The sequence below is a fragment of the Corvus brachyrhynchos genome, unplaced genomic scaffold (assembly GCF_000691975.1).
Source record: "Corvus brachyrhynchos isolate BGI_N302 unplaced genomic scaffold, ASM69197v1 scaffold44, whole genome shotgun sequence".
Classification (NCBI taxonomy): Eukaryota; Metazoa; Chordata; class Aves; order Passeriformes; family Corvidae; genus Corvus; species Corvus brachyrhynchos.
Window position 1 is genome coordinate 1,680,361 of NW_008238359.1, and position 26,509 is coordinate 1,706,869.

General features: G+C 44.8%; 1 protein-coding gene across 8 annotated transcripts in view; it reads right to left on the bottom strand.

Moving 5' to 3' along the window:
- Nucleotides 1-26,509, bottom strand: part of GDPD4 (glycerophosphodiester phosphodiesterase domain containing 4) — a 38,601-nt gene that overhangs the window by 2,184 nt on the left and 9,908 nt on the right. For 4 of the 8 annotated variants that reach the window (XM_017735956.1, XM_008634906.2, XM_017735951.1 and 1 more), the window contains 13 exons: nt 21,130-21,338; nt 20,426-20,529; nt 19,575-19,668; nt 14,061-14,120; nt 12,191-12,289; nt 10,020-10,113; nt 8,345-8,490; nt 7,763-7,845; nt 6,708-6,858; nt 5,800-6,024; nt 4,843-5,000; nt 2,621-2,768; nt 1,426-1,508 (listed from right to left, as the gene is read on the bottom strand). In XM_017735956.1, coding sequence (XP_017591445.1) covers nt 1,426-1,508; nt 2,621-2,768; nt 4,843-5,000; nt 5,800-6,024; nt 6,708-6,858; nt 7,763-7,845; nt 8,345-8,490; nt 10,020-10,113; nt 12,191-12,289; nt 14,061-14,120; nt 19,575-19,668; nt 20,426-20,529; nt 21,130-21,312 — 1,628 coding nt within the window. In that variant the 5' untranslated portion in view covers nt 21,313-21,338. Of the gene's footprint in view, nt 1-1,425; nt 1,509-2,620; nt 2,769-2,892; nt 2,901-4,842; nt 5,001-5,799; nt 6,025-6,707; nt 6,859-7,762; nt 7,846-8,344; nt 8,491-10,019; nt 10,114-12,190; nt 12,290-14,060; nt 14,121-19,574; nt 19,669-20,425; nt 20,530-21,129; nt 21,339-25,384; nt 25,483-26,387; nt 26,490-26,509 lie in introns of those variants that run through there. The other 4 variants (XM_017735952.1, XM_017735954.1, XM_017735957.1 and 1 more) reach the window with 4 other exon arrangements.

Genomic DNA, 26,509 nt, shown 5'->3' on the forward strand with positions numbered 1-26,509 from the left:
AAGCACCCACACTCCTGTGTGCAACAGCATTTTGAAGGCAACTTTGTGACTAAGCCCTGTTTTCTGAGCAAGATTTAAGAGCTCCAAAGCCCCAGAAATGTTTACAGCCACTGGCTCTTAAGCAGCCAGGGCAATTTAAAAATTGTGATTTTGGTGTGTTCATAAACCTGACAAGACCACACAGGGCACTGAGGCATTGCTGATAGCCCTTCAGTCCCAGGAGGGCTGGGGATGCCCTTGCTGGAAGGGCAGCCAGGAGGACTTCATTGTTTGGTTGGACCAGAAGCATCCACAGGATCCTGGGAAATGCACACAACAGGAACATGATCCTGGAGGAGATGGGCATGGGAAGGTCTGATGGTGGTGGTGATGCTTTGCAGGGGTGGTTGTGCGCCACCCTACAGCCTTGAAAACAGAATGAAAGCAGGACCTGAGGAGAGGAGAGCAGAGCAGAGTAAGAGAGGAAGGAAGGGAGGGAGTAATCTTGCCTTGGGAAAAGCCTGGATGCCCAGCAAAAATGCCTGTACAGCTATTAGTTCATCACTGTCAAACTACCAATTAATTTTTTCATCATCCCAGAGCAATAGTAGCCCTCCAACCTTTTCCTATGCCGAAGCAAGTCACAGTTAATGGCAGGCCAGAGTGCTCACCCAGGGGCTTCCCAAACTTTCCTCTTGCTGCCTGTGGCAGCACAGTTGTACTGCCAGCACCCTGCAAAAAATCTCTCCTGGGCTGCCTGCTCTGATCCTGCCACCCATCCACAGACATCCAGCTGAAGAGCTGAGCCCAGCACATCCTGCTTTCCTTGGGCACTACTGGGATGAGAGCATAGGCATGTTCCTCATACAGCTGTGGCAGGGCAGAACATCCAGCAGCCAAACATGACCAGCTGGGGTGAGCCTGTTCTATGAACCCCAAATTTCCCAATAATCTTTGACAGAGGGGAAGGAAAAAAATGTGGTGTCTGTGACACAGTCAGACATTTTTGTGTGGGAGGATGGATTTCCTGTGGGGTTCTGGCATGTGCAGAAAGAATGGGATGCTCTAATATTAACATTGGGAGCTTTCCTAGCAAATCAGTCCAATGAAACATTGTCAAATAGTAATAATAGAAAAATAATTTCCTTTCTCAGCCCATCAGCTTTGATAATTGGTTTATGTTGCTATTATAAATCCACCAGTTCTCCACTGAATCCTGAAGGTAGACAATGCCTGAGCTGCCAAAATGGAAAGGGAAAATGAGAGAAAGCAGGAGAAACAGAGAGGTTTGGGGGGGACTTTAGGGGCTTTCTTCCATTTCCAGAAGAGAAAGCTAATGTTCTCAAGTGTAGTTTTAACCCTTCAGGTCACCTGAACGCATCCCTCCTTCCCTCCACCTGGAGCAAAAGATCAGGTTAGAATGGCCATCAACAACTTGGTAGTTACCAGTGCAGAGCAAAGATGAGTGAGATGAGGAATGCAGAGGTCAGATCTGTCAGGATCCACATGATGTTGTACTGCCGTGGAGTCTGGAAGAGAAAAACGGAGGCTGTGTCCACCACTAAGGACCACAAGATTTGCAAAAAAAGTTACTCAAGCTCTTTCTTCCTGATTGAATATGGCTGTTCAGCTGCCTGGTTTGCATCTGCAGTAACATCCCTTGAGTATTTAAAGCATTTGGTGGCATTTCAAAGTGGCCACTTACCACTGCGTTGTGTTGGTGCCAAACCATTCTCCTTCATAAAAGTGGGTCTGTTTTACCATAGAAGATTTTACCGTATCACAGTGAATGCCACAGAAACCTCTTGTGTGTACAGGCAGGCCTTGCACTTCTCTGCTTCACGCCAATAACAACATTAACTGGTGGCATCTCATTTTCTCTGGAAAAACTACCCTTCACTGAACACCACAGAGAGCCTGGGGTGGCTCCTGCTTTAAGTCTAAGAGCATCTGAAGATTCATCCTTAGACTGGACCTCCACCCAAACTTAGGATGGACAGAAACACTGCAGTTCTCTGGAGGGGAGCATTGTAAAATCTAATTCAAGAGTGCGAAGCCAACTGCTTAAAGTCCTTACAGAGACTCTGGTGGGACCAATGCCCCAGGTGCTTCTTGGCCCTACAGGTTGTCCAAGGCAGAATAACAAATAGAGAAATTATGTGAAAATTTCTCCCAGAAGGAAGGCTTATTTCTGTGGTTGTTTCCCTTGGACTTGTAGAACAAGACCAAGTTTGACAAGGGCAGTGGGATGCTCTGGGAAAAGAGAAACTTCTGACATCAGTAAGGTGCTTCAAAAGGTTAGAAATGGAAATCCTCATGCATCAGCTTGTTCCCTCAAAGGTCCTTCCTTTCTTCCTGCACAAGTCTCAATATAACTTGTTTTCCCTGATCCCAAGGCCTGAGCTGATAATCCTAACAACTAGGGTGCTTCTTCCTGAGCCAGGAGAAAAGAGAAGGGTATGGTAATACCTGTAGTGTCTTAAATGTTCCAGTAAGCCAGGTTTCAACTCAGGTCCTTCTTATGCAAAGGATCCTTAAAGGATGCTTTCTCCATATGTGAACTGGCCCATAGTCTCCAAAGGTAACCGTGAACATCCCAACCCTACTTCCCACCCCTGAGACAGAGAAGACTTCCACTTACCATGAGGAAGAGTGGCTGGCTGAGATCCTTCAGCAAGTGGACGGCATTGGTGGTCACAGAGTGTGCCCCAGAGCACCATGCCAGGGAATAGAGCCATGGCTCGTTGACCACATAGAAGTTGGTGGTGATGTTTGCCTCGGCGTATTTCCTTTAAAAGACCAAAAGGCAACAACCTTCATTGAGCAAGGAGATTAGTACTTCCTTCGGGCTTACTCAAGGAGATTCGGGAAGATCATGGGAAATGGTTGTAATCTTCTGTAGGAAGTGCTTACTTTACGACCTAGATAAGGAACATAAAGGAAAGCCAACCAGCCAATAATTAATCATTAACAATTGGTCAATACAGAATAGCTGAACAGCTGGAAACAAATGCAGATAAAATGCCCAAAAGGTCAAAACCTTTCTAATCCTTCTGCCATATTAATCAATGTAACAATGTGTTTGTAAAGGAGGCTGTTCAAGTAACAAGCAATAGAAAAGGAAAAAATGGCCTCAAGCTTCACCAGGGAAGGTTTAGATTAGATATTAGGAAAAATTACTCAATGGAAAGGGTTATCAAGCTTTGGAATCAGCTGCCCAGGGAAGTGCTGAAATCATCATCTCTGGAGGTATTTAAAATATGTGGATGTGGCACTTGGGGACATGGTTTAGTGATGGGTTAGGGAGTGCTGGGATAATGGTTGGCCTTGATGATTTTAAAGATCTCTTAAATCTAAACAATTCATGTTATTCTATAATCTCCCCACATTGTGTTCAAAACCACCACAGAATCACAGAATAGCCTGAGTTGGAAGGGACCCAGAAGGCCACAGAGTCCAACTCTTCAGTTCAGGGCTCATGTGGGGATTGAACCCACAACGCTGGTGTTGGTTAGAGCACCTGAGTTGGTTAGACCAGCTGAGCTAATCTTCGAAGCTGACCACCCAAGTTTGTTATGGTTGCTCCATCAACTCATCATTTCTCAAGTTATTATGAGCTATTGAAACTTGATATGAAGTAAGTTCATTCTTTGTATAAAGGTAATGTATCATCAGTATCAGCATTTATATATCTACCTAGGATCTATCCAAGGTTTACCCAAATGGATCTGCCTATGACTTTTAATAGCCTTTCAGCCTAGAGAAAAGAAGGCTCTGAGGAAACAGAGTACTTTGCAGTACTGAGAGGGCTACAAGAGAGCTGGAGAGGGACTTTTTACAGGGGCACTGAGTGACAGGACAAGGGGGAATGGCCTTAAACTGGAGGAGGGAAGGTTTAGATCAGACATTAGGAAAAAATTCTGGATTGTGAGGGTGGTTGAGACACTGGTATAGGTTGCCCAGAGAGGTTGTGGACTCCTCATCCCTGGAAGTGTTGTGTTCAAGGCCAGGCTATGGGGCTCTGAGTAACCAGGTCTAGTGGAAGCTTCCCTGCCCGTGGCAGGGGGGTTGGAACTAGATGGTGCTGAAAGTCCCTTACAATCCAAACCATTCTGTGATTCTATGATTTTACATCCTGTGACAATTATAATTGAGAAAACATGAACATTACTCTTGTCCAAAGGATTGAAGTTTTTCCTTTCTTTTTAATTTCAACTAGACTTCAATGGTTTTGTGCATTGGAAAGAGCAAAAAATCCTATTTACAAGAGGAGACCTAGACAGGTAAAGCTTGGGGAGTTTCATGTGCGAGTAGCATTTTGGAAACTCCTGCAATGAATGTGAAGCCTTTCATCATAGAAATTACATTTTCATTGTGTCACATGCAACAGAGTACTGGTAGCAACAGACAAGAAATGATGTCTCCAAAACACTGGCTACAAGAGGGTGATGGTCTCTCACCACAGCATTATGCACTCCCACTGATGTTTGCAGAAGAACCATGGAAGGCTAAATAGTTGTTCATTCTCCATGATTCAGTGTTGGTGGGACTGAGGATGGCACAAATAAAAAGACAAATCAGGATACACCTGTGTTGTTCTTACCAGAAGATCCTCAGATCCTGGTAAATACGGAATTGAGGACAGCAGGGTTTAATTACACGTGCCACCTCTTAGTCAACAGGAGGAGTGAACTGCAGTCTGTCACCCCTAAAATACATCAGGGATGGCCACTTGATCTGAACGACCTGTTCCCAAAATATTCTAGTCTCTGGAACTGGTCACTGGAGGGAGACATTGTCCCATGCATGAGGCAAACATAGTCCAGATGCACCCCAAAGATTACACTTGGAGCTGAAACCTACCGGATATCTTCACTGGACATTTCAGTGTAGACCAGATTGAGTTTGACAATATTGTGCTTTAATAGGTCTTCTATTGGTGCCTTTCTGCCCATCGTGTGCTGAAACCCAGGAGCGACAGATTGAACAAAGGATCTCACACTGTTATGCAGCCACAGAACCTGCAGGCAACAAGAAGAACCAGGGAATTCTCAGCAGAAGAATTCATGCCCCTAATATGCCCCACTGTTCACACAAACACAGTAAAGATAACGTCTTGAGGGGCTTAACCCAGTTTGTCAAATGACTTTCTCCCAATGATCAAAGAACATTCAGATGCAGGGTTAAAACTTGCAAGTCACTTTTATCAAGAAAAAGTATCCACTGTTTCTTGCTTACCCACTGGAAATCAGTGAGTACATTTCACACAGCCAACAAAAGATGCAGTGTTGAAAATGAATGAGAAGACAGCTTTGGTCTATGGAAAAGGCAACCGAAAATATTCTGTTCTATCATTCTTCCAGCATGGAAGAAAAGATCTTCAGCAGATACAGATCAGCATAACTCCCCAGACATCAATGGGTACATAACCTGATTCCCATGAGTTTAGCAGTCATCCATTGCCGGGGCAGGAAGGCAATATTACAATTTATTTTAATTTAAGCCAGGAATTTTAATGCAACATATAAAATAAGCATGAGTAGCAGGGAACAGACTGACAATTAGTATATTTATGAAAGGGTGCTGTTTAGGGGCTAAGGCATCAGCTGGTATATACACTGCCTTTTTCCTGTGCTGCTGAAGGATTACACCCTTGTGAACCTTCTGAGGAACTAATAGTAGGAATATACTCCAAATGATGCCTTTTAAATCAAGTTAAATGCAAAGGGCCAATTTTATGCAGGTGAAATCATGCAGAGTATGCCCCAAAGTCCCAGTTAGGAGAGCAAGAAAAAGGGATATGGAGTGAGGCCACCCTACCAGATGGCGTTTAATCTTCGACTCCTTGAGGATGACGTCCAGGATTTTGCGGATCCACAAGTTCCTGTAAGGATGTCTCTCTGGAGGGCGGTAGAGATCAAATATCACAAGTTTATTGTGACTGTCTGCGAGGCGCAAAAAACCACTTAGCGTGTAAATGGACTGATTCATTGCCTGGCTTTGATCTGCCTTTGACAGCGAGCCCATCCCTAAAAATGGTTTGTTCTAGAAATAAACAGATATAAAAAAAAAAAGGAAATCAATCAGGCAGTTTGCTCTGGGAGTCAGCTGTATCTCTAAGAGGGAAAATGTTTGATGTCAGTCCTCAACAGGTGGGGATGTTTTATTTTGCTTATTTCTTCTACATAAGAAACGGGGAAGCTAACCCAGGCTGTGAGGACATTGCTTCTGGGACCTAAACTGCATAGTTCACAGCTAGCTCTGCTGTGCTTCTCTGTCCCACCTTGTTAGCTCTGAGTATTATAAACAGCACATTGAACAAGTAGCTCTTGTCCTCTTCCCCCAGCTCACGAGCTCTGCTGCTGCCATGATAAGGTGACACAGGAACACCCACCAGCCAATTGTTACAGGTCTCCTTAGCCTAAAGGCAAAGTGGACAAAGCAAAGAGACCCAAACTAAAGGATTTACTCTGGCTTATTGGGAGTTTTGGCTCAACTAGAAGTTCCTCTTCTAACACTGATGCTGTTAAATAATAGGCAGCTGGTGTCTCTTCTACATCTAGTTGGTGATAGTCATGAGATGATAGAAAAGTTTGGATTGGAAGACACCTTTAAAGCTCATCTAGTCCAACCCCCCTGCAATGAAAAGGGACATGTCCAACTGGATCAGGTTGCCTAGAGTCCAATCCAACTGACCTTCAATGCTTCTAGCTCTTTATGATATTTACCTTAAGGAACCATGTTCCAGCATTCAATTTCTGCAGAGAATCCCAGGAGAATAACGAAGCAGCTTTACCAGTCTCATTAGGGTAGACCTCATGGATGTTAGTTGTCCTTCTCAAGGTGTCGTCATGCATGAGGAAAGGAACCCCATCATAGCTGCCAGAGAGCAAGAGTTCAGGTCACCTGGGGTACAGGTTCATTCACAGCATGAGCAGGTTCATGCCAGGTCAGAAGACCATGTGGGGAGCTGTGAATGCAGCAGTATAGCCTCCCTCAGTGCAGAGAGTGCAATATGGAGGAATGCTGAGGCTCAAGACATCAGGTTATTTCCAGCTCAAATACTTCTAGGAGATCTCACAGAAGTCATGCTCATCTGTACCTCAGTTTCCCTAGGGGCAACATGAAGGAGGAGACCTTTTTGCCTGCCAACTCCCCCAAAAATGGTTAGTAACTTATGGTTGAAATCTCTTTTTGCTGACATCAAAGTGTTTCTCTGGTTTTCAGAGGACTGAATTCTGAATGGACAGTGATGGAAATGCAAAATTTTCTTTTATAGAAAGGTCTAGTTGAGTAGAACATCTAAATATTAGTGTTTTTCTCATGCAGTGCCTGGAAACAGCTCATCCTGCACAGAATGCTAGCATTTCATGGCAATGGGTTCACCAAAGGCAATTAAAGATCTAATAATTAGGGCAGTGCTGTCACAAATCTGAACACAATTTTCTGTTGGTTTGTAGACCTCATATAACCCTCACTATGATCTGGAAGTCAGACTAGAGTAGGGACTTGTCTCTATACTCTGCCAAGCATTTAAAACACGATCGTTAAATCAATAGCTGCAGCTTATTGACCTGCCTGAGAACAACCATGCCCTACAGCCCCTGCCATCCCATGACAGCTGAGGGACCCTGTCCCAGGCATCAGTAAAACCTAATTGCCTGGAGCTGCATCTCTCCAAACACATGTTTCTGTAGTGAGTGGTGAGTATTTTGGACCAAACCACTACAAGCTCTTAGAAGAAGCAGCGTATATTCTGTGAGATGCGATGTTTTGCCCTCACCTTATGGTGACATCTGTTTCAAGACCATCCCCGCCATGCTCAATTGTCTTCAGAAATGACATCTCAGTGTTTTCTGGCGCCAGCTGAAAAAAAAAAGCAGATGAGCGGATCATTTTTAAACACTCTCTGGAGGACTCTGTAAATACTTTCTGCCTCTTTGTAACATCTCTGTTTTTTATTAAGGGAGCATCATTATAATGTTAAAGTCTACTGTTTATTCTCTTCCACTTTGGCCAAACCCATCTTGTAGAAGAATAACAGAATCGTAGAATGGTTTGGGTTGGAAGGGACCTTGAAGATCACCCTGTTCCAATCTCCCTGTCAGGGCGGAGACACCTTTCACTAGACCAGGTTGCTCAGGGCCCCCTCCGGCCTGGTCTTGTCCCTCAGGAACAGTGTTTTCCTTGTAAGCAAACCCATGCAGTGATGTCTTTGGCATGCAGTCCCAATGACCAGAAATGTCTCCCACCCTCAGCAGATTTCATGGGAAAAAAAACCAAACAAAAGAACAACTGAAGATGATGATGAAAGTAGTAAGACAAAGGATGAAGAAACGACATAAAATAACTTCTTCAGACCTACCATTGGTGCTCCACGGTGTCCAATGAGGGCTGGCTTTGGTCCAAGTGTTCCCTTCTCTCTGATGCAAGGAGAGTACATTCCCAGAGGTATCAAGAAAAGAAAGAGAAGGATAGCCAGGTATGGACCAACAATTACCACCTGAATAACTGAAAGAATTTGAAGGAGGAAGGCTAGAGTTAATCCACATTGTAATGTACGAATCTGCCTTGCTGCTTAACTTCTAATACAGTCCTCCAGCTAAGTAGCTTTTGGGCTTCGTCCAATCCCTTTATCCATCCCTTCTTCCCCTTATTTTCACTTTCTCTCCAAACAATGCAATGCAGGAAAACAAGTTGGTCAAAGCAAGGATGCAGGCTTAGTCAGGACTGCAGGTTTTATGCTTTAATTACATCTCACTATGCCTTACAGCAAGATATGGCTTTATTTCTTTTTTCTTTAGACATGGTGCAATGAAATCTCCATCTGTAGAAAAACAATCCTCAACAGAAGGATGCTAATTTTTTCTTTCTCAGATAAGAACAAGCACCATTTTGAAGTTTCATTCACAGTGAAGAAGAGTAGGTACCTCTCCTTCAACTGTGTTGCATTTCCTTACTGTGAATACTTCCCTGGTTCATTCAGATTGTTGTTAGTGCCCTTCTGTGTGTGACCTAGAGAATCCTATGGACTGAGAGCATGGATATTGCACCTCAGAAACTTGCCAACTCATTACCTACAGTCTTCTCTGGACTTTGTTGACACATTGCCCAAGAGCCCTGGGCGTCCTTCACCTCAGGGACCAAAAGAGTTCTTCTGAGAAATGAGCACCTATGCAACACCACCTCTTTCTTGAATGGGTACCACCATCCCTCTGTGCCAGTGGCTCTGAAGGATGTACTAAGCTAGGAGTACCTCAGGCATGGTGGTGTGTAATATCTAGGGTGCCTGCATATTCTCCCCCAACCTCTCCAGCTGCAGTTCAACAAGAAAAGTCTTGGACAGGGAAAAAAAATGCTTTCACCAGTCCATTCGGTCTGCGATTTTTATTGGAAACCAGTGTCTGAAGGTGGGTGTCAGGTAGATAATTTTGGCTGTATGGAGAGACAGAGAAAAACAGTCACTCCCAGTCAGGCTTTTCTGCAGTTGTTCCTGGCATCTGGCTTTGTCCTTACAACATTTGGTCATTCTTCCTAGAGGTAGGCAGGAACTTCCCATGAGATAACACTAGGAACTGATCAAAAATCTCTTTTCCCTATCTCATCTGGCTTCTCCTGAGATACATTAGGCTGAAGTGGTTTGTCTGACTGGACTGGAGATCCCTTCTCTATACAGCAAGCAAAAATCAGCCAAGGGAGCTGCTACTGGCTGCTTTCTCCTGCAGAGGGCTAAACAAATTTTCACTCATGACTCAGAACATGGGTGCTTCTGCTAGTCTCCACCATCTCAACACAGATCACTGCCTCAGTATAGGGAAAAACAGTGCAAGATAACATGCAAACCAGTAATACGTTGGGACAGAAACAGGGCAGTGCACAGCCCAAGTCCCAGCCCCACTCATTTCCTTGGGATATGCAGAATTTGAAAGTCTCCTCCAGCTGGAGTGCAAGTGTGGGAGGAAAGGGCTCCTGCATCCCCCTTTTCCCATACTGATATATATCTTTTATCATACAGAGAGCAGGAACCAGAGCTGCCATACCTTTCTTATCTGCTCTGATGGCATGAAGAGCCACAGGCCAGGAAAGAAGGACCATGATGGCAATTGCCCCTATGTGGAGATAAGGAGCTGTGACCTGGCAGGCAGAAAAAAGGATTTTAGTCAAAGGATGAACTGTGGAGACAGATGGAAACAATCCCCATCAGAGCTAGAGCCCTTACCCCTGGATGGGCTCCTGCTGCAGATACCAGCAGTTAACCACTCTCCCTCGCTGTGTTGGATCCACCAAATACCTCAGGACTCAGAGGAAAGGCCAGGCCAGGGAGGAGTGTGCCTGAGGAGTGCTCCTCACTTCTTTACTTTTTCCTAAGTCAGCTGAAGGGGACACAACTACCCTCCTCCATGAAGACATGATTGCCACTACTGATATGCCATAATCTGTGAGCATCTTCCAGTTTAACCCAATATAAACCACTCCAATGCCATCCAGGAGATAGCTTTCTCCACACCACACCACACTGCAGTTAAATCATTAAACTGATCTCAACACACCTGAGTGATAAAATGTGGTATTTACTAGCTGTGGTATGAAACTAAATACAGTGGTGTAAGAGAAGCAGAAATATTAGATAATATTGCTGGACAGATACTGATGCCTTAGGTTTTAACTTTAAGTCAATAGATTTGATTTCTTTAATCTTAAAGATTAAACAAGAAGATTATAAGACAAGAATCACTTCCATGCTTCTCATGAATGCATGAATAGGGTTGGAAACCAAGCAAAAATACAGATCCTGAATGGTTGCTGGTTTGATTCGTTTTTCCCCAAACTAGGCAAATCTGAGCTAGAAACCAGTCCATCATCTTCTCATGTTCACCAGAGCCCTGTGGCAAATACTCCAGCTAGAACTGACAGTTATTAAGGTATGTGCTAGGAAAAACCCCAACTACCCAGAAGCAAGCTTTTCCTGCTGCTTAGTCCTGATGCTGGAGCCTCTAAGATGGAAGGGTTGAAGAAAGCAGCAGTCACTGGGAGACGTTGGTGGATGTGACACTCTCTGCCCCAGACACTCGACACCAACATCTCCCAACCAGAAGCAGGATTCAGTTGTGCAAGCAGAGGTGCCATCTGAGATGTCCATAATACCTGAGGTAGATCTGCAAGGCTAATGGATGTGACGTAGTATCTACAAGAGATTCATGTCCTTTGGGAACAGCAATGGGAGGCCATCCCAAAGGGCATGGATACCTGAAATAAACAGCACCTGTGGGCAACCCAAAGGCTCTTGTGTCTCCTTCTCCTCATCCTCATCTCCTAGTGTTTGTCAGGGGGAGGAGAAGCTGATGTTTTCTCATTACCTTTGCCAGTGCATAACCCAGTGGTTAGCAAACTGTAGAACAGGAAAGTGCAATTAACCACATCCTACAAACACATCTTGCCAGTCCACTTGCATTGCTCTCCCAGCCTTCACAAGCACTAAGCCACATGGGAGAGAGCTATTAGACCCAAATAGGGTAGAATCATGGAACTGTAGAGTGGTTTGGATCCTGCAAAGCAGCTGTGTAGTCAAAGGCTACATACTTCTTCCTGCCCAATACAACTGGGGACCTGGATGCTCAGACACTGAACAGCACTGGACAGCTCTTGCCTCCACCTTCAGATCTGGTGAGAGTTGAGGAGGCCAGCAACCATGAACTCTGATCTCCTGCATCCAGCATTTTGTCCCACCTGACACCAGCATTCTCCACCTGCTCCCCAAAAACTCGTTGCTCTCTTGCCCTCAGGAGATTAAGCTCTTCTGAGTCACAAAAGACTGGAACTGTGCTGTACCAGCAGATTGGGATGAGGGATGAGGGAGAAAGTTCTTGCTCCAGCAAACCTACCAGCCTAAGGGGTCTGATTTACCTGCCCTGGACAGATGAAATTTAATAGTACACCTAGATTTTTGGGAGGGGAAAAAAAAGGCTGTAACTTTCTATATCTTTCCAAACTGAGACATGTTACATCACACAGCTTGAAACTCAACCTCGGGCCTTGGCTTCCTTTCCCCCAAGAGGAAATGTTAGGTCATAATAAAAGTTTACTCAGAACGTACCCTGCTAACAAAAACCATGTGAAAAACACGCACCATACAGAATATCTTCTGCCAGTTGTCACAAAAGACTTCTATAAACAAGCTGCTCTTTCAAATAGACGTCCTAACCCCTCTTACCTGGAAGGACAGGCGGACAGTTTTCCGGTGATCTCGCCAGAGTATAGATAATGCAAAGAGGGATGAGATAGTGAAGCCCAGGACGAGAAAAGTACCAATCTGGGGACACAGAGAAGACATAAATCAGCTTCGGCATTTTTGCATAGGGTATACCATCCATCTGAGTCACAGGCTAATTTAAGCAGCTCGATAAATTGTTTAAGACGCATGAGACTGACTATGCCAGTTCAAAGACGGAGAGATCCAATGCGACTAAAACCAAATCAACAATGCTATCAGTATGGCAGGACTGATTTCGGGAGCTGGGTACTCAACTAAGTCAGCTCTCAGGACTCTCCCTGTAATCAGTGGAGAAAGAGGAATTTCAGAGGTGATCCATTCCTGCTTGCATTGTGATGGAATATGCATTTCTGCCTGTTGATATAGATGGAGCCTAGGTTACCAGGTTACACTAAATCCCTAACCTGCAGATGAAATTCATCACTTCTAAACTCAGAAGTGATAAATTCCACCCAAAAGGGACAACAACACAACTTCCTTGTTCTATGAGCTGCTTTGTAACAGGCTTCAGCGGTAACAAACCCTCCCATAATTAAGAGATGAGAGCTCACTTTTTAACCTAGAAGGTGAGGCAGTATCTCAGTCAATTCTTCAGTTTCTTGTTTGGTTTGGTACCATCACTGCAGTAATGGCAGGCTCTTCTTGGTGTATCATCTATCTGCTGACAACTAAAGGCAAGTAGCAATTGCACCAAGGCCCTAACCATTCTTCAGGGGATCTTCTACAGATCAATGCCTTAATAATCCCTTGCACCCATGAATGCCTCTTTTTTATTCTTCTTCTTTTTTTTTTTTTTAATTTGGTTGGTTGGTTGGTTGGTTGGTTTTTTACAAATTGTTCTACAACTTTCTGGTTCTCGTGGAACCCATTTTTCAGTTGTAAAGATCACTCCATTTCCATTCCTTAAATGAAGAAACACAGGATCAAGCACCTGCATGCTCAGCTATTCCCTCCCACTGCAGCCTTTGCAACTGCATTGCATCCTACCCTAAACTGCATGGATGGAGGAGCATTTTTAAATGCCTCACACAGCCTCAAAAATTACTTAAGGAAGATGATTCTAACACATAATTTTACAGCAGCAAGTCCCCAGTAATTTGTTTCTGTATCTTCAAAACTCCAAAAAGCATTTCCCATACCACAGAATAGAATTAAGAACTATAGAACAGTTTGGGTTGAAAGGGACTTTAAAGATAATCTAGTTCCAGCCCCCCAGTCATGGGCGGGGATGCCACACAGTAGATCAGATTGCTCAGGGCCCCATCCAGCCTGGCCTTGAACACTCCCAGGGAACCATCCAAAGACCAAAAGGCATAAAGCACCAGGATGCCTTGGAAAAGCCATATTTCTCTCCTACAGAGAGAGCAGACACTTTTTGCACTGTTGCTGGTGTCTGCTCCAGAAAATCATGCAGTGCTTCTCAGGAGAACTTTGCTTTTGACTTCATGTTACCATATGTAGATGTGTCAAATATAGATATCTTCACCTGAATGAGTCACTGCAGGCACCTAGTGGGGAAAAAATGGTTCTTTGAGTGTGATTCATCTCATCTTAATTTAGATGTCTATGACCAGCTGGATGAATTGCATCCTCAGAGGATTCATTTCCCTCCACCGAGTGCAAAAAGAGTTTGAGTGATCAGCTCAGGTGGAGATATCATTTTCATGGTATCTCGATCTCATAAGATTAACCTCTTCCCTCTCTTCCTTCTCTCCCATAGTCTAAGAGGTTTTCTGTGCAAAGAAACACCACAGACTCAATTAATTTAAAGCATAGATTAGAGTTACCAGAAAGCCCTGACTCTCCCCACCTTGTGACTCCAGTGCAGGTACAGCTGCTGACCTTCTGCAAGCAAACACATCGCGAGGACCTGGGAAATCAAGAAGAGATTGTATGCATCCTGGTGGAAGGTGGTGACGTGTGCCAGTGAGGCACTTCTGGAATTATTTTTGCATTGGGAAGTTACTTTACACTAGATCTTCCTGCACAAAGTCAATGTTTGCAGGACAGGTGTATGGAGAGAAAAGTTTATTGCTACAGTAAAAATGCTTCTGAAATGGCCAAGCATGTGTCAAGACTGCCCTTCAGGATCAAAGACTTTTTCCTGGGTAACAGATAATTGGGCTCTTTGGGGTACTTGCTTTCAATGACTTTTTGTGATGAGAGACTCTGAAAGAGGAATGATGGCCAGAGTAAATTATTATTGTATAAAAGAATACAGCACAAACCTTGACTATTTTCTATGCATTTATTGTGATTAGAGGGGTATCAACCATGGGAGAGAAGTCAGGGAATAAAAAATGCCTCAGAGCAGCACAAAAGTATGGAGCAGACAGCAAAAAAGGCAATTCTTCCACATTAACCACAGGGAAGGCAGGAGACAGGCACATCTCAGACCAGAGAAAAGTGTCTTGGGGATTAAATGACTCCAGTTTTTGGTGGTTGGCATGTTTTGTCCACTTGATGGCAAGTTGGAGCCCTTGGGGAGGGTTCTTGTAAGGCATGCTGAAAATGCCAGCCAGGACAGAGGACAACCCAAGATGCTTTGAACACCAAGAAGTCGAGAATGAGGCAAGTCAGTCCACGGTTCTCATGCAGAGTTTCTTCACACAGTTGCACACCTAAGTAACCAGTGGGTCTGGAGATGAATTTCACCCAAAGAAGCACTTTGCTGCTGTGAAAATGCACAAGTCTATGCTCAGGAGTCTAAATGCCTGGGGAAACTTCCCAACTACTGTAAAGGATAATTTTGGGCCCAGTATCACCAGGTATCAGGGCTTAGAGAAAAGTATCTGTTAGTAAACATCCACTGAGGAGGATCATTTTTGCTGCAAGTCCCTCCAGACTGTAGCACAGGGGGATTGTATGAAAATAGGACATATAGATTTGGGGGGTCTTCTGTCCTGAAACACAACTGCAAGTGAATGTAAGTTGTTTCCTATCCATCCACAAAAACTCCCTCTTTCCAGGATTATGCTGATTTGAAGCAAGATACAAGGCCAGGTTGGATGGGGCTTTGAGCAACATGGTCTAGTGGTAGATGTTCCTGTCCATGACAGAGGGGCTGGAATTAGATAATCTTGAAGGTCTCTTCAAACACAAACCATTTTATGATTCTGTGATAAGCTTGGCAGTGAATAAAAGTGCTTCTTGACATGTTGGCTTCCTTTAATGGAATAAATGCACCCAGTACAGGATGAGTAACTGGGAGCAGTTGAGAGAGAACTGAAATACTGCTAAAGATCTTAAATCAGCCCCATTTAAATAAGCTATTTCAGGGTGAAAAAATGAGAGAAAAAAGCTACTCTGCTCCTTTGCTGCAAGTCTTTGTTACACAAAGACCTGGTCCTTGTGTACAGTAAAGCCAAACATTTAGAATATTCTGAGCCAGAAGGGACCCACAAGGATCATCAAAGTCTATCTGCTGGCCCTGCACAAAATCACACCAAGAATCACACCATGTTCCTGAGAGGATAGTCCAAATACTTCTTGAACTCAGGGCACTCAGGCAGACTTGGTCCTGTGACTACTTCCCTGGGGAGCCTGTTCCAGTGCCCAACAGTCCTCTGGGTGAAAAACCTTCTCCTAATTTTTAACCTAAATCTCCACTGATAGAGTTTTATGATGTTCCCTCGTGTGTTCTCACTGGTCTGTCTACTCCAAATTGCTTCCACACACTTTCTGGGATTGTCTAATATAAGTACAGAGGCATGAGGGCTTAGGTGACCAGTATGTTTCTGACTAATACTGCCAAGGTTAGAGTCAAGGTCCTTCTTGCCAATCCCATCATCTCACAGCCTCCAACACTTGCATTCTTCTCTTCTTTAAAATGAGGTGTGGAAGTGTCTGCCCTCCACCATCTACCTGCAAAGTGGTGATTAAGGGATGCTTCTCAGTGGTAAGAGAGATGGGCTCACTGCAAGGAGGATTGCACCTTTGTCTCCCTCTTTCTGAATGGCTGCATTGACCACAAGGTTATGCTGCAAAGGGTGGACAGCAGGTGCTTAACTCCACTCTGCTTCAGCATGGGAACAACCTTGTAATCATCTCAATACTTCTGGTGAGGTGTGGGCAGGCTCTGAACCTACACTACAAGGACATGCAGGCAGGCACTTAAGACACTCAGCTCACCTGAAACATCTGCTCACTTAGATGTTCTCAACTGCTGGATTCAGGTCCTTGTATTCATTCACTTTATGGCAAGAAACTCAGAACTTGTCTGGTACCCCAGTCTCTTAGGGATGGAGTTTTGAGGTCACGTTTTGGATTTCAGCATCAATGTACTATTTTGAGTCCTTCCATTTATGAATGAAGAGGCCACAATGCTTCTGAACCTCTTTACTTTGCACAGTCACAAGTCTCCTCCTCACAACCCTCAGAACAAACATGATTGAATTGCAGAGAGGCAAATGTTTTCTGCTGGGGTGTGAAAGACTACACAAGAAAAGATTTTTCTTCTCCACTGAGCATGAACAGCTCTGTAATTAGACCCCTCAGCTTAACCTTTTAGCCCTAATGGGGATGAGAAAATTGTCTTGGGGACTGACTGAACAATTGAATTAATTGAAATTGATTGTGTGGAAAAAATGACAATGATGCATGTGGACGGAGAGCATCTTTGTCCAGACAGCTAGTGCTTTCTTGTGCAGCATTTTCTTCGGCCACTTGTGGCTGGTGGGCAGAAGACTGTATGCTTCAGGGGGTCACAATAAGGTCATGGAAGCAGGCTTGCAGGTTCCAGTTGGGTGCCATCATTAAGAAAGAGGGTATGGTGCTCACAAGCAAAACCAGACCAGCCACTGGTTTATACAAAATCTTTCTGCTCCAACAAGGGCATCAGGGTGCTCATTTTTCCAACATGATGGGCTGTTCATGCAAAACACCACCAGAGAACATCACCTAGGTGAAGGTCTCCAGTCCTTGCAACACATGGGGGGATACTCTCCATCCAACACCGTTCAACCAGAATTTGGGATGTAATTTATCATGGCAGAAACCTATTTGGCCATCAGTTGTTTGAAATGTATTAGAGCAAACCACCTGTCATATAGTACCCACACTGAGAGATGTATTTAGATGTGGAAGGGCTGAGTTACACTTACCAGCCCGTGGGGCTCACAGTGTTTTGCTGGGTGGTCCATCAAAGCCTTCAGTGAAAGTGAAGCACTACGATGAGCTTTGCCCAGCCACAATTGTTACAATACCCTTCATGTTTTCAGATAGAGGGAGCATAAGTGGTGGCAGTGATAACTTTCCTTGCTCCCCTTTCCCTCAGGACCTAATAACATTTAAGTAGCAGCCTCATTCCCCCAGCACCCACTGCTCAGCATGGATGCATGCAGCAGTCTTGCCACATAGGACACAGTGGCATGGCGATGCAATCAAGCAGGACCAGTGTCCTCAGAAATACCCAACAGCTTTTGTTGGGTCACTTAACAGCTTCATAAAAGCAAGGAGCAAATGGACCTTCACTGCAGGGGCTGTTCCCAGGGTGGAGGAACCTCTGAAGTGTTTCTTCTGTTGTTTGATACCATCCAGACAACTTGTATTCTTTCAGGTTATCCATGCTCACCCTTCTGAGGAAGGCAAATGTTGTTAGCCTCGTTAGACAGAACTGAGAAGCTTGAGAGGAAGAGGAGGATGTAGCTACATAATAAAGAGTGAGACCAGGACTGAACTAAACCATGTAGGACACCAATTTCACCTCATATCCTCCATCTTCCTTTCTGGCTTTACTTTGCCCATCACCTGCCCTGCCAGCTTGCAGTCATCACATTCATGCTGAAAAAAACCTGAAAATACTCTAAGAAAGTCCACTGCTTGGACACTGGCTGATGTTTGGATCCAGACACAGCATGACTGAGCTGATATATCAGCCCCAGGGGTCTTCAGGCTCCTTAAGCCCAGGAAATCCTGTAAAGCCAGTTTCTAGCACAGGCTGTGGTGAATTAGTCTGATCCTGAGGTTGACTCCAGATCCACAGCCTGCTGAGGCACCATCTCAGATGTATCCATGTCATATGGGCATCTCTGGCAGCTCTGAGTTGCCCCAGGTAGCATTGTAACCACCAAGCTACCCACACTACTCCATGGCCCCTGGGAAAGCCAGGTAGGCTCTGCTGAATAATAGTCCATGAGCCCTAGAGCCACCACAGTGTTACAAAATCCTTGTAATTACTTATTGTTGTTTGTCCCATTCAGACCTCAGTCAGTCCACGTCTCTTATGATGCTCTTGATTGCTGTGGCATGACCAAGCACCTCTCCTATTTATCACTTTGGGGGTTTTATTGGTAGCACTAGAATAAAAGTACTATTTATTTGTACTTCATCAGGAAGAAAGGACCCCAGAAACCAATTATGTTAGGTACTGCATGGACAAAGCCAAAAGAGATTCCCTGTCATGAGCAATTTACAGACTGACTGTATGACGACACGTCAGGGATGTCTTGGTCACAGAGGTGAGACAAAGCCATAACCTCACCTTCAGTACCTGGCATTTCAAAATGAAAGTCGGAGCAGGCACAAGACTGATGTGGACTCCAGTGCCTGGAGTCAAAGTGAATTCTTGGCCTATAGCTCTGGATGCAGAAGGTGGAAACACAGATGCAAATCTGTTTAATTTGAGAACTTTCTTATGAAGGAAAGAACAGAGGAAAAGGATGAGTAAGTAGAAATTTTAGGAGAAGTTTGGGTTTGGTATGTTTCCCTAACTAAAGCAGACATCAGATTAGAACTCTAGAAAAACTTTCACAGGACGTGGAAAAGTGAGGATTTCAGGAACCTCTTTCAGCATAAACTTCAGCAGCATCTTGTGACCACATCTATGGCCTCTACCTGGAGAACATCCTCCAGCAAAGCAGAGTGAGTCAAGTGATAAAGTTCGATTCTCCTTCCTCTAATAAACCTTTTTATCCAGGATTAGAAGAGTAACTCAGCTGTGATGACGTATCACCACTGCTACCTGACTCAGAGCCCCGTATTTCCCTGCTGCCAAAGAAATAATCTTCAGTTCCCTCCAAATCTAAATCCAGCCACTGCTGGCTCAGCTTTCCTTGGGTTCAAGGAGGAATTGTACACATTTATCAAAGGGACATCATTGAAAGAAATCACAGAAACATCTGGCTCAGAGACCCCTGAGCTGAAACTGGTCATTTGCAGGTGGATATGGGGAAAAAGTACTGTAAACACTCATTGTGTTCCAGATCTTCTCCAGGCATTCACTGTCTAAGGATCATATGGAGGACTAGACTGAGCTTCGGTCTGAGACATTAAAGCCATCCCTATGCTTAGCTTTCAAGGTCAGCTTACAAGGAGCATTGCTTACCAGTAGCAGTGAGGTGTATGCGAACAAGACTGCAGCCACAATCAGGATAACAAGAGACCAGAGAAACCAGAAGCCCAGGTTACCATAGTTATACCTAAAAATAAACCAATAAAATATTGTAAGAATGTTTTTGGTTAGCACGTGGACTAGAGGGGACCAACAGCCCTGTCCCTTGAAATTCTGAAATTTTCTAAACAATAGAACAAAGAAAGGCAGAGGAACAGCCTACGCTGGTAACATGCAAAAGTGATTAAGAGCTTCCTTCCCAAAATCCCTGATTGCATTAACCATCAGACTAATACACATTATTATACCTTTCCTTCCCATAATATTTGAGCAGCTCTAATTTAATTTTAGGGGCCAGACTTGCATAACTGTTGCCTGCATACTACAGAAGGAAAAGATGTGCATAAATCCCTGACGATTATTTCTTACTTTTGAATCTGGGAACCTGGAATTCTCTTTCAGTGAGAGAGCTGGTTCAATGCCTCTGATTCCAGCCATTACACTTCTTCACATGGAATGGGAAGGAGAAAGGGAAGGAGAAAAAGAAAGACTCAGAGAAGAAAAGAGTTATTTAGTCCCTTTCATTCACAATTTTTGTGACGGTGATTCTCCTCTTTCTCCTAAATTCACACTTACACCTAAAAATTGTAGCCAAGCAAAAGGCAGAGCCTCAGCACCTCCAGAAGCATTGGACATTCAATTTGGATGCTGTAACCAAGAGTTTAAGGTGCCAAATCTTTGCTTCATGACTAAAGTGCCCTGTTTCAACACAGCTGCTCCAGAGGCTGCTCATCCCTTCCCAGTCATGCCCAAGGGGTGGAAGAGGAGGAAAACACAGTACTTACCAGTCAAAGCCGTTGTAGTCATTTTTACCTTCACCCCATGTGTACAGAAAGACCAGAGAAAAGCAGAAAGCTGCAACAAGCAATGGGAAAAACATGCATTCCCGCTGGAGAGGGAGAGGAAGGACAAGCAGTCAGAGCTATGGCCAGCCCAGAGCAATCAAAGCAAATGGCAGGTACTTTTAGGCTGTCCCTAAAAATATGTAGCTTGGTGTTGGAATTCTAACTGAAATAAATATGGAGAGGAATTCAATTCCCATCCCTTGTAACCAGGAGAATGTCCTCAAAAGCCTACTCTGCACTACTTGTTTTCAGGGAAAACTCATGACTTCCAAATGAATGGGATTTTTACCGCCTCACATGAGAGGAAATTGCACTGTACAGCAACCTTCTTTGCAATTCTTACTGCACACCCAACCCTAATGTTACTTCTTTAATTTGATTCTATGGCTTTGAGATGTTTCACTGGCCAGGAGAGGTTGGTGCAAACTCCACATTTATTAGTTGTGTGGCAGCACAGACAAATTGAGCTTGCCACCGAAACAGCAATTCATCAAGCATTTAGAGCAAAATCTAACAGCCCAACAGATCCCAGCGGGCTCCAAATGATATTGGGCTGGGATTCCATGACATCAACCCCTTGTCTGCTTAGACTGCCCTGCCCCAGTACAGAAATCCATGTCTGTGCTGATTTTGTGCTCATTTACCATGTTGCAGCAGCATTTCCCAGGCTCAGTCCTTTCGCGCTGGTACCGCCTCCAGCGGCAGCTGTAGAAACCAGCCAGGCAGGAGATGAAGGGCTGGTGCTCGTACCGCTGCAGCAAGCGCCGGCGGACCACCTTCAGCTTCCCAAACTTGAGCCTCTTGAGGGTGGTGGGACTGGCCTCCATCTGAGTGGCTTTAGCTCATCTTCCTCCTGGAACAAGACCACAGGTTTTACGGGGACACTGTTGGGTAAGCTCTCCATATCTGAAAAAGGAGAGGAAGTTTTCCCAAGAGGATGCTGAGACCAGCAGGAAGTGAGGCTGAGGACATCCCATCTAATTTTATATACCAAAGTGAGATGACCAGCTGGGAAGGATGGTCACTGCAAATCCTCTTAGCAGTCAGTGGTGCTCCTGGTTGTAACTTAGGTGCTCTGAATCACCTTTGAGGCTACCTCTGCCTCCTTTTGCCTATACAGGGAGTTCTGGGAAATGAATTCATTAACTTAAGCACATTTCAGATTATGTCATATGAACCTGAGCCTAGGCTTAGCTATGGGAATTATTCAACATCACTGTGACCTGTTTGAAACCTGCTATCAGTTTAACAAGCTCATATAGAAAAGGCACTAAACCCCACCCCCAGGTACACAGCTCTCTTATCCTGGAAAAACTGCAGCACTGCAGAGACTGATCCCTTAAGAATTAATTATTTCCTGGCTGAAACAACTTTACTTGGAACAGGTTTTCAAGTGTAGAAAGGCCAGCTGCAAAGATGTACATGTGGGAGACCTATTCATAATCATAATTTAAAGCAAAGAACTTGGTGGTAAATTGCAACCGGTGTAGTTACAGTGAAGCAAATAGCACAGAGACTAGTGCTAACTGAAGACTGCTTCACCCAGCAGGGCACTACCTTCAAGGTAAGACTTCAAGGAAAGATTTAGGAAAACAGTTTTGTGTGGGCATGCAAAGAAGCCCCATTATACAGTCCTTCTTTAGAGTCAAGTTAGTCAGAGATGTTTTTCTGTTGCGTTAAAAAGTGCCATCGCATCCTTGAGTCCACACCAACCATGTCCAAATCTTGGAACATCTGCTGCAAAATCCCAGCTTAGGACTCAAGATTTCCCTAATTTTTCGGATGTAATACCAAAAATTTAAGAGGAAGAATAAACAGTTTGCTGCACTATACACATGGATGAAACGCACATATATAAAGCAAATAACTCGGATCCCAGTGTGTCCTCGGAGAAATCAGTGCATAAATCCTTGCAGACTGACACATCCAAATAACTGACCAGTTTGCAGGAAGCACAAATAAATCAGAGACATCAGACACAAGTTAAAACAGAAAAGACGCTCCCCTCACTCTCTTTCCAAGTGCCCCAGCCTATTGGCAGCTGGAGTACCAGGAAAGAGGATGGAAAGGAAACAAAAAGAGGGTTCCATTTGGACCGCTACTAACTATGCAGCGTTAAGAATGCCATGCCCTGAATGCCTTCCTGAGACAGATGTTTCTGTCCATCCAAGACAGGAGTAGGGAATGACACACACTTGGATGGGGTGGCATCAAGCCATCCCTAGAAGCTCAGCAGTACCAGATCCTGGCACCAGCAAGTCACCCTTAGTAAAAAATTGATGCCAATCTCATGTGGCAAGATGGTGATCCTGCTCTAGAATTCCCAGAGCACAGCTGGGGGGATGTGGTGCAGATGACAGCTGATCCGGCTGGTTTCATCAGCTGGCCTAAAGTACACCTGGCCTAAACCCAGCAATTACCAAGTTACAACAGCCACAGCTTCTGAATATATTTGAACCTTCCGAGCTCTTACCAGAAGGTTGTCACATGGATCCCCAAAATAGGAGTTCCCGTATCACCAAAGGACAGCATCCATTTCTGCTCAGCCCTTCTCCTTCAGCTACCGGAATTCAGGGCACTGGACCAAACCCGTTAGTTTTGCTGTCAGAGGGCCATGAGGTTTGTTACTCACATTCCTGGGTGTGGGTACAAGGCTCACACATCAATATTTGTCTATGAGCACGCAGGATTTGATACGAAAACAGATTATGGAGATCCTGAAACACTGCCCACATCATCTGTCTGGCTCCAGCAGCATGTCAGGTGTTAAACCTAGGTGTTAAGTTTACCCCTCATGAAATTGTCAGTGATGGAGATCCCAGCATCTCTCAAGACAGGCTGAACTAGTCCTAACTCACTTTATAATTCAACACTGGGGGGGTTTTCCCAGTGTCTTGTCTACTGTATTACAGTTAAGGACATTACTTCATGCCTTGTTTATTGTGGATATAGTGAACTCTTCCTTTGTTACGTATTTCATGTATTCACATGTAGATGTCTTCCCTTAAGCCTTCTCTAGCCTCAACAATCCCAGCTTTTCTAGTCTTTCCTTGTAGTTCATGTTTCCTCCTCCTCAGAGTATCCTTGTATGGAGTGCACAGTCACCTGCTATTTGGGATTTCCATGACAATTCCCATGGGTTTTGGCACACGGTAGCCACAGTCTCTCCAGGATACACCTGTTCACCCATAGCACAGGCTACTCGATACCTGCAGCATCCAGTTTCTCTCATGTATCAAACATCATCTGGCCTTGAGCTTCTGAATGCTTAAATAATTCACCCTGGACTCACCCCCAGCAGGAAGGGAAAGGTGTTTCAGCTTCATCACACAGTGACAGAATTTTTTGGATTGGGAGGGATCTTAAAGATTGTTCCACTAGACCAGATTGCTCAGAGTCCCATCCAACCTGGCCTCTAACACTTCCAGGGATGTGGCATCCAAAACTTCTCTGGGCAACATCAGAGATTCATCTGTTTATCAGAGTACTTATGACACCACCATAATTAAGAATTTCATTACCTCCTACCTTAGTCTTTCCAATCAAGTCACCTCGCCAAGCCCATGGGTTATTGGGAAAGGGGTACTTCATTGCAGAGGAGGCTGGGGAATGAGGGAGAGACAAACACAACCTCCTGTCCACAACCCCCTCCACCAGCCTCTGGCTCTCCCAAAAACATGAGGCTGGTCAAAGAAGAGCAAAACACCTTTGTGTCTGGCATCCCCTGAATCCCCATTGACCCTGTTGTCCAAGCAGTATCAGTATGGCAATAAGATCTTTCAGTATCAAGAGACTCAAAAAACATAACTTGTCCCCTGCTTTGGGTTCTAGCTTCTACTGGCATCCATCTGTCCCTCTTTTCCTGTCTTCTCCCTTTTTTCTGCCCAGAGACCTTTTCCCTCCTCTCCCAGCCCCCAAGAGAGCTACCTCATTCAGCTGCTCCTTTGAAGCCTGCAAAGGGCCAAAGAATCCCACAAAGGCAATAAACTCAGACTGAAATTTTATCTTGTCGAGTACAGAGGACAGATGTTCTCTAGCATATCTCCACTCAAGTAAATTGAGATATAAATGGCGACCCTACTGCACCTTCCAGTACCTAAAGGGGCTACTACTGAGCTGGAGAGGGACTTTGGACAAGGGCATGGAGTAACAGGACAAGAGAGAATGGCTTCAGACTGAAAGAAGGTAGGTTGAGATCAGTTCTTAGGAAGAAATATCAGTGAGTTCTTGACCAAAGCAGAAACCATCCTGCCAATCCCCAGATCATTATTTGATCCAAGGCTCCTGCTCCCTCTAGGCATACAGGGCTCACCTAGCAAATAGGAGCCTTTGAGCAGCTCTGACCCACAGCTTCAGGGGCCACTGGGTCTCTGCTGAGGAGCGAAGCACAAGGCATGCTCAAAGCACTAAACAAAAGGTGATGCTTGCGTGGAGATGCAAAGGAAAGAACTGACAGGGAGAGGGAAGACCAAGAACAATTCATCAAATTTTAGGCTGCTTCACTCTTAAGCCAGTGACTCCTACGAAGAGCCCATCTGCCTCTGCAGTTCTGCAAGATTCATGTGTTGCGATGCATTTACACCGTGCTGCTGCTGGTATCAGCAAACAGCCCAGTGGTAAATCCCAGGACAAGTCCAGGAGAAATCCCTCTTCAATGTGCCAAGACCCATGTGAGAATGAGGAAAACAAAGACAGACACAAGGACAGTCGGAAAGGTGCTTCTCAGCTCAAAATGTACTCATATCTCCAGGCACTCCGTTCTTCTCTTTATACCTGCCCCTCCAAACAGGCATCACTCCTCCCCTTTTACCTCCACATATTCTCCCTGGTTTCTGCCCTCAGGTTCATCTCTATGTTCTCAAGTAATTGTGTTCCCTTCAACACTAGCTCCCTCCTTACCACTCAGTCACCCTTCAGGTTCTCCATGTTCCTCTGTCTCATGGTTTCATCCTTCCTGGTTTCATCCTTGGTAACCAATTATCAGTCTGCTGCCACAGCTGGGAAAAGGCAATTAGAAACCATAAAAACATCCCAAGATCTCCCAAACTCCCAACGTCCGGCTGAATCTGCAGTGCTTCAGACCACATCAAACACTGACATTTGAATTCACAAGCATCTGATCCTGAGAAAGATAATATCCCAGTAACTGAGCCCATCAACAACACCGAAGCAAATGGCAGATGCAGAAGCCAAAAAAACAATTCAGTCCTTGGCAGGACTTAGCAAGAGGTTTCACAGTCCTTGCATCTAGATTTGAAGCACAGTTCTCTTAAAATTCAAAGATCGTCTGCAATTCCTGCCCATCTTTACCAGGCAAAGTTAAATGGATAAAGGGAAACAGCAAACTTGCATCCATTCACCGGAATGCCATGGGAGCAAAGAGCAACCAGGTAAACATGCATCAGTAGGATGCCAAAGTTTAGGACTCCTTAACAAGTGAGGCATGAAAGCAGTAACATATGTTTTTCTGCTCCATAAACCCCAGGGACCTCAGGTTTTCCATGGCAAACAGAGACTTTGTGTGCTTGCAGATAAGAGTCCCCATAATTGCAGGCAGTCAGACAGGGCTGCTGCCTTCCCACTGCTTGGCAGAGAGTGAGGAAAAGCATGGGAAATAGCCTGGGGGCATGAGAGAGGAACGAGAAGGAGAGCAAAATCAGGAAACATATTCAGCCACACAGCCTGAACGCTGAAAGCACTGCAAAGAGAAACGGGCTTGAGAGGCCAGTGCATAAGCAAGGATTAAAAACCTGTGTCTTTTTGGGTGCTGGGGCCGGATCATTCATAATCCAAGGGGAAAAGGTACAGCAGCCAAATTTGCCATTGCCCTATAGCTTTTTCCCTTGGGCCTTTTAAGTATTTCTGTCCTTTCCCCTGCATCGAGGTCTCTCCCACATAATACCTTACAACGCAGGGGGTTGGTAAGGCACGGCCGGCGAGGCGGCAGCGGCGGCGGCGGAGCTGCGGCCGGGGGTGAGGGTCAGGTCAGGCTGTCCAAGGAGAAACACAACAGCAGCAGCAATC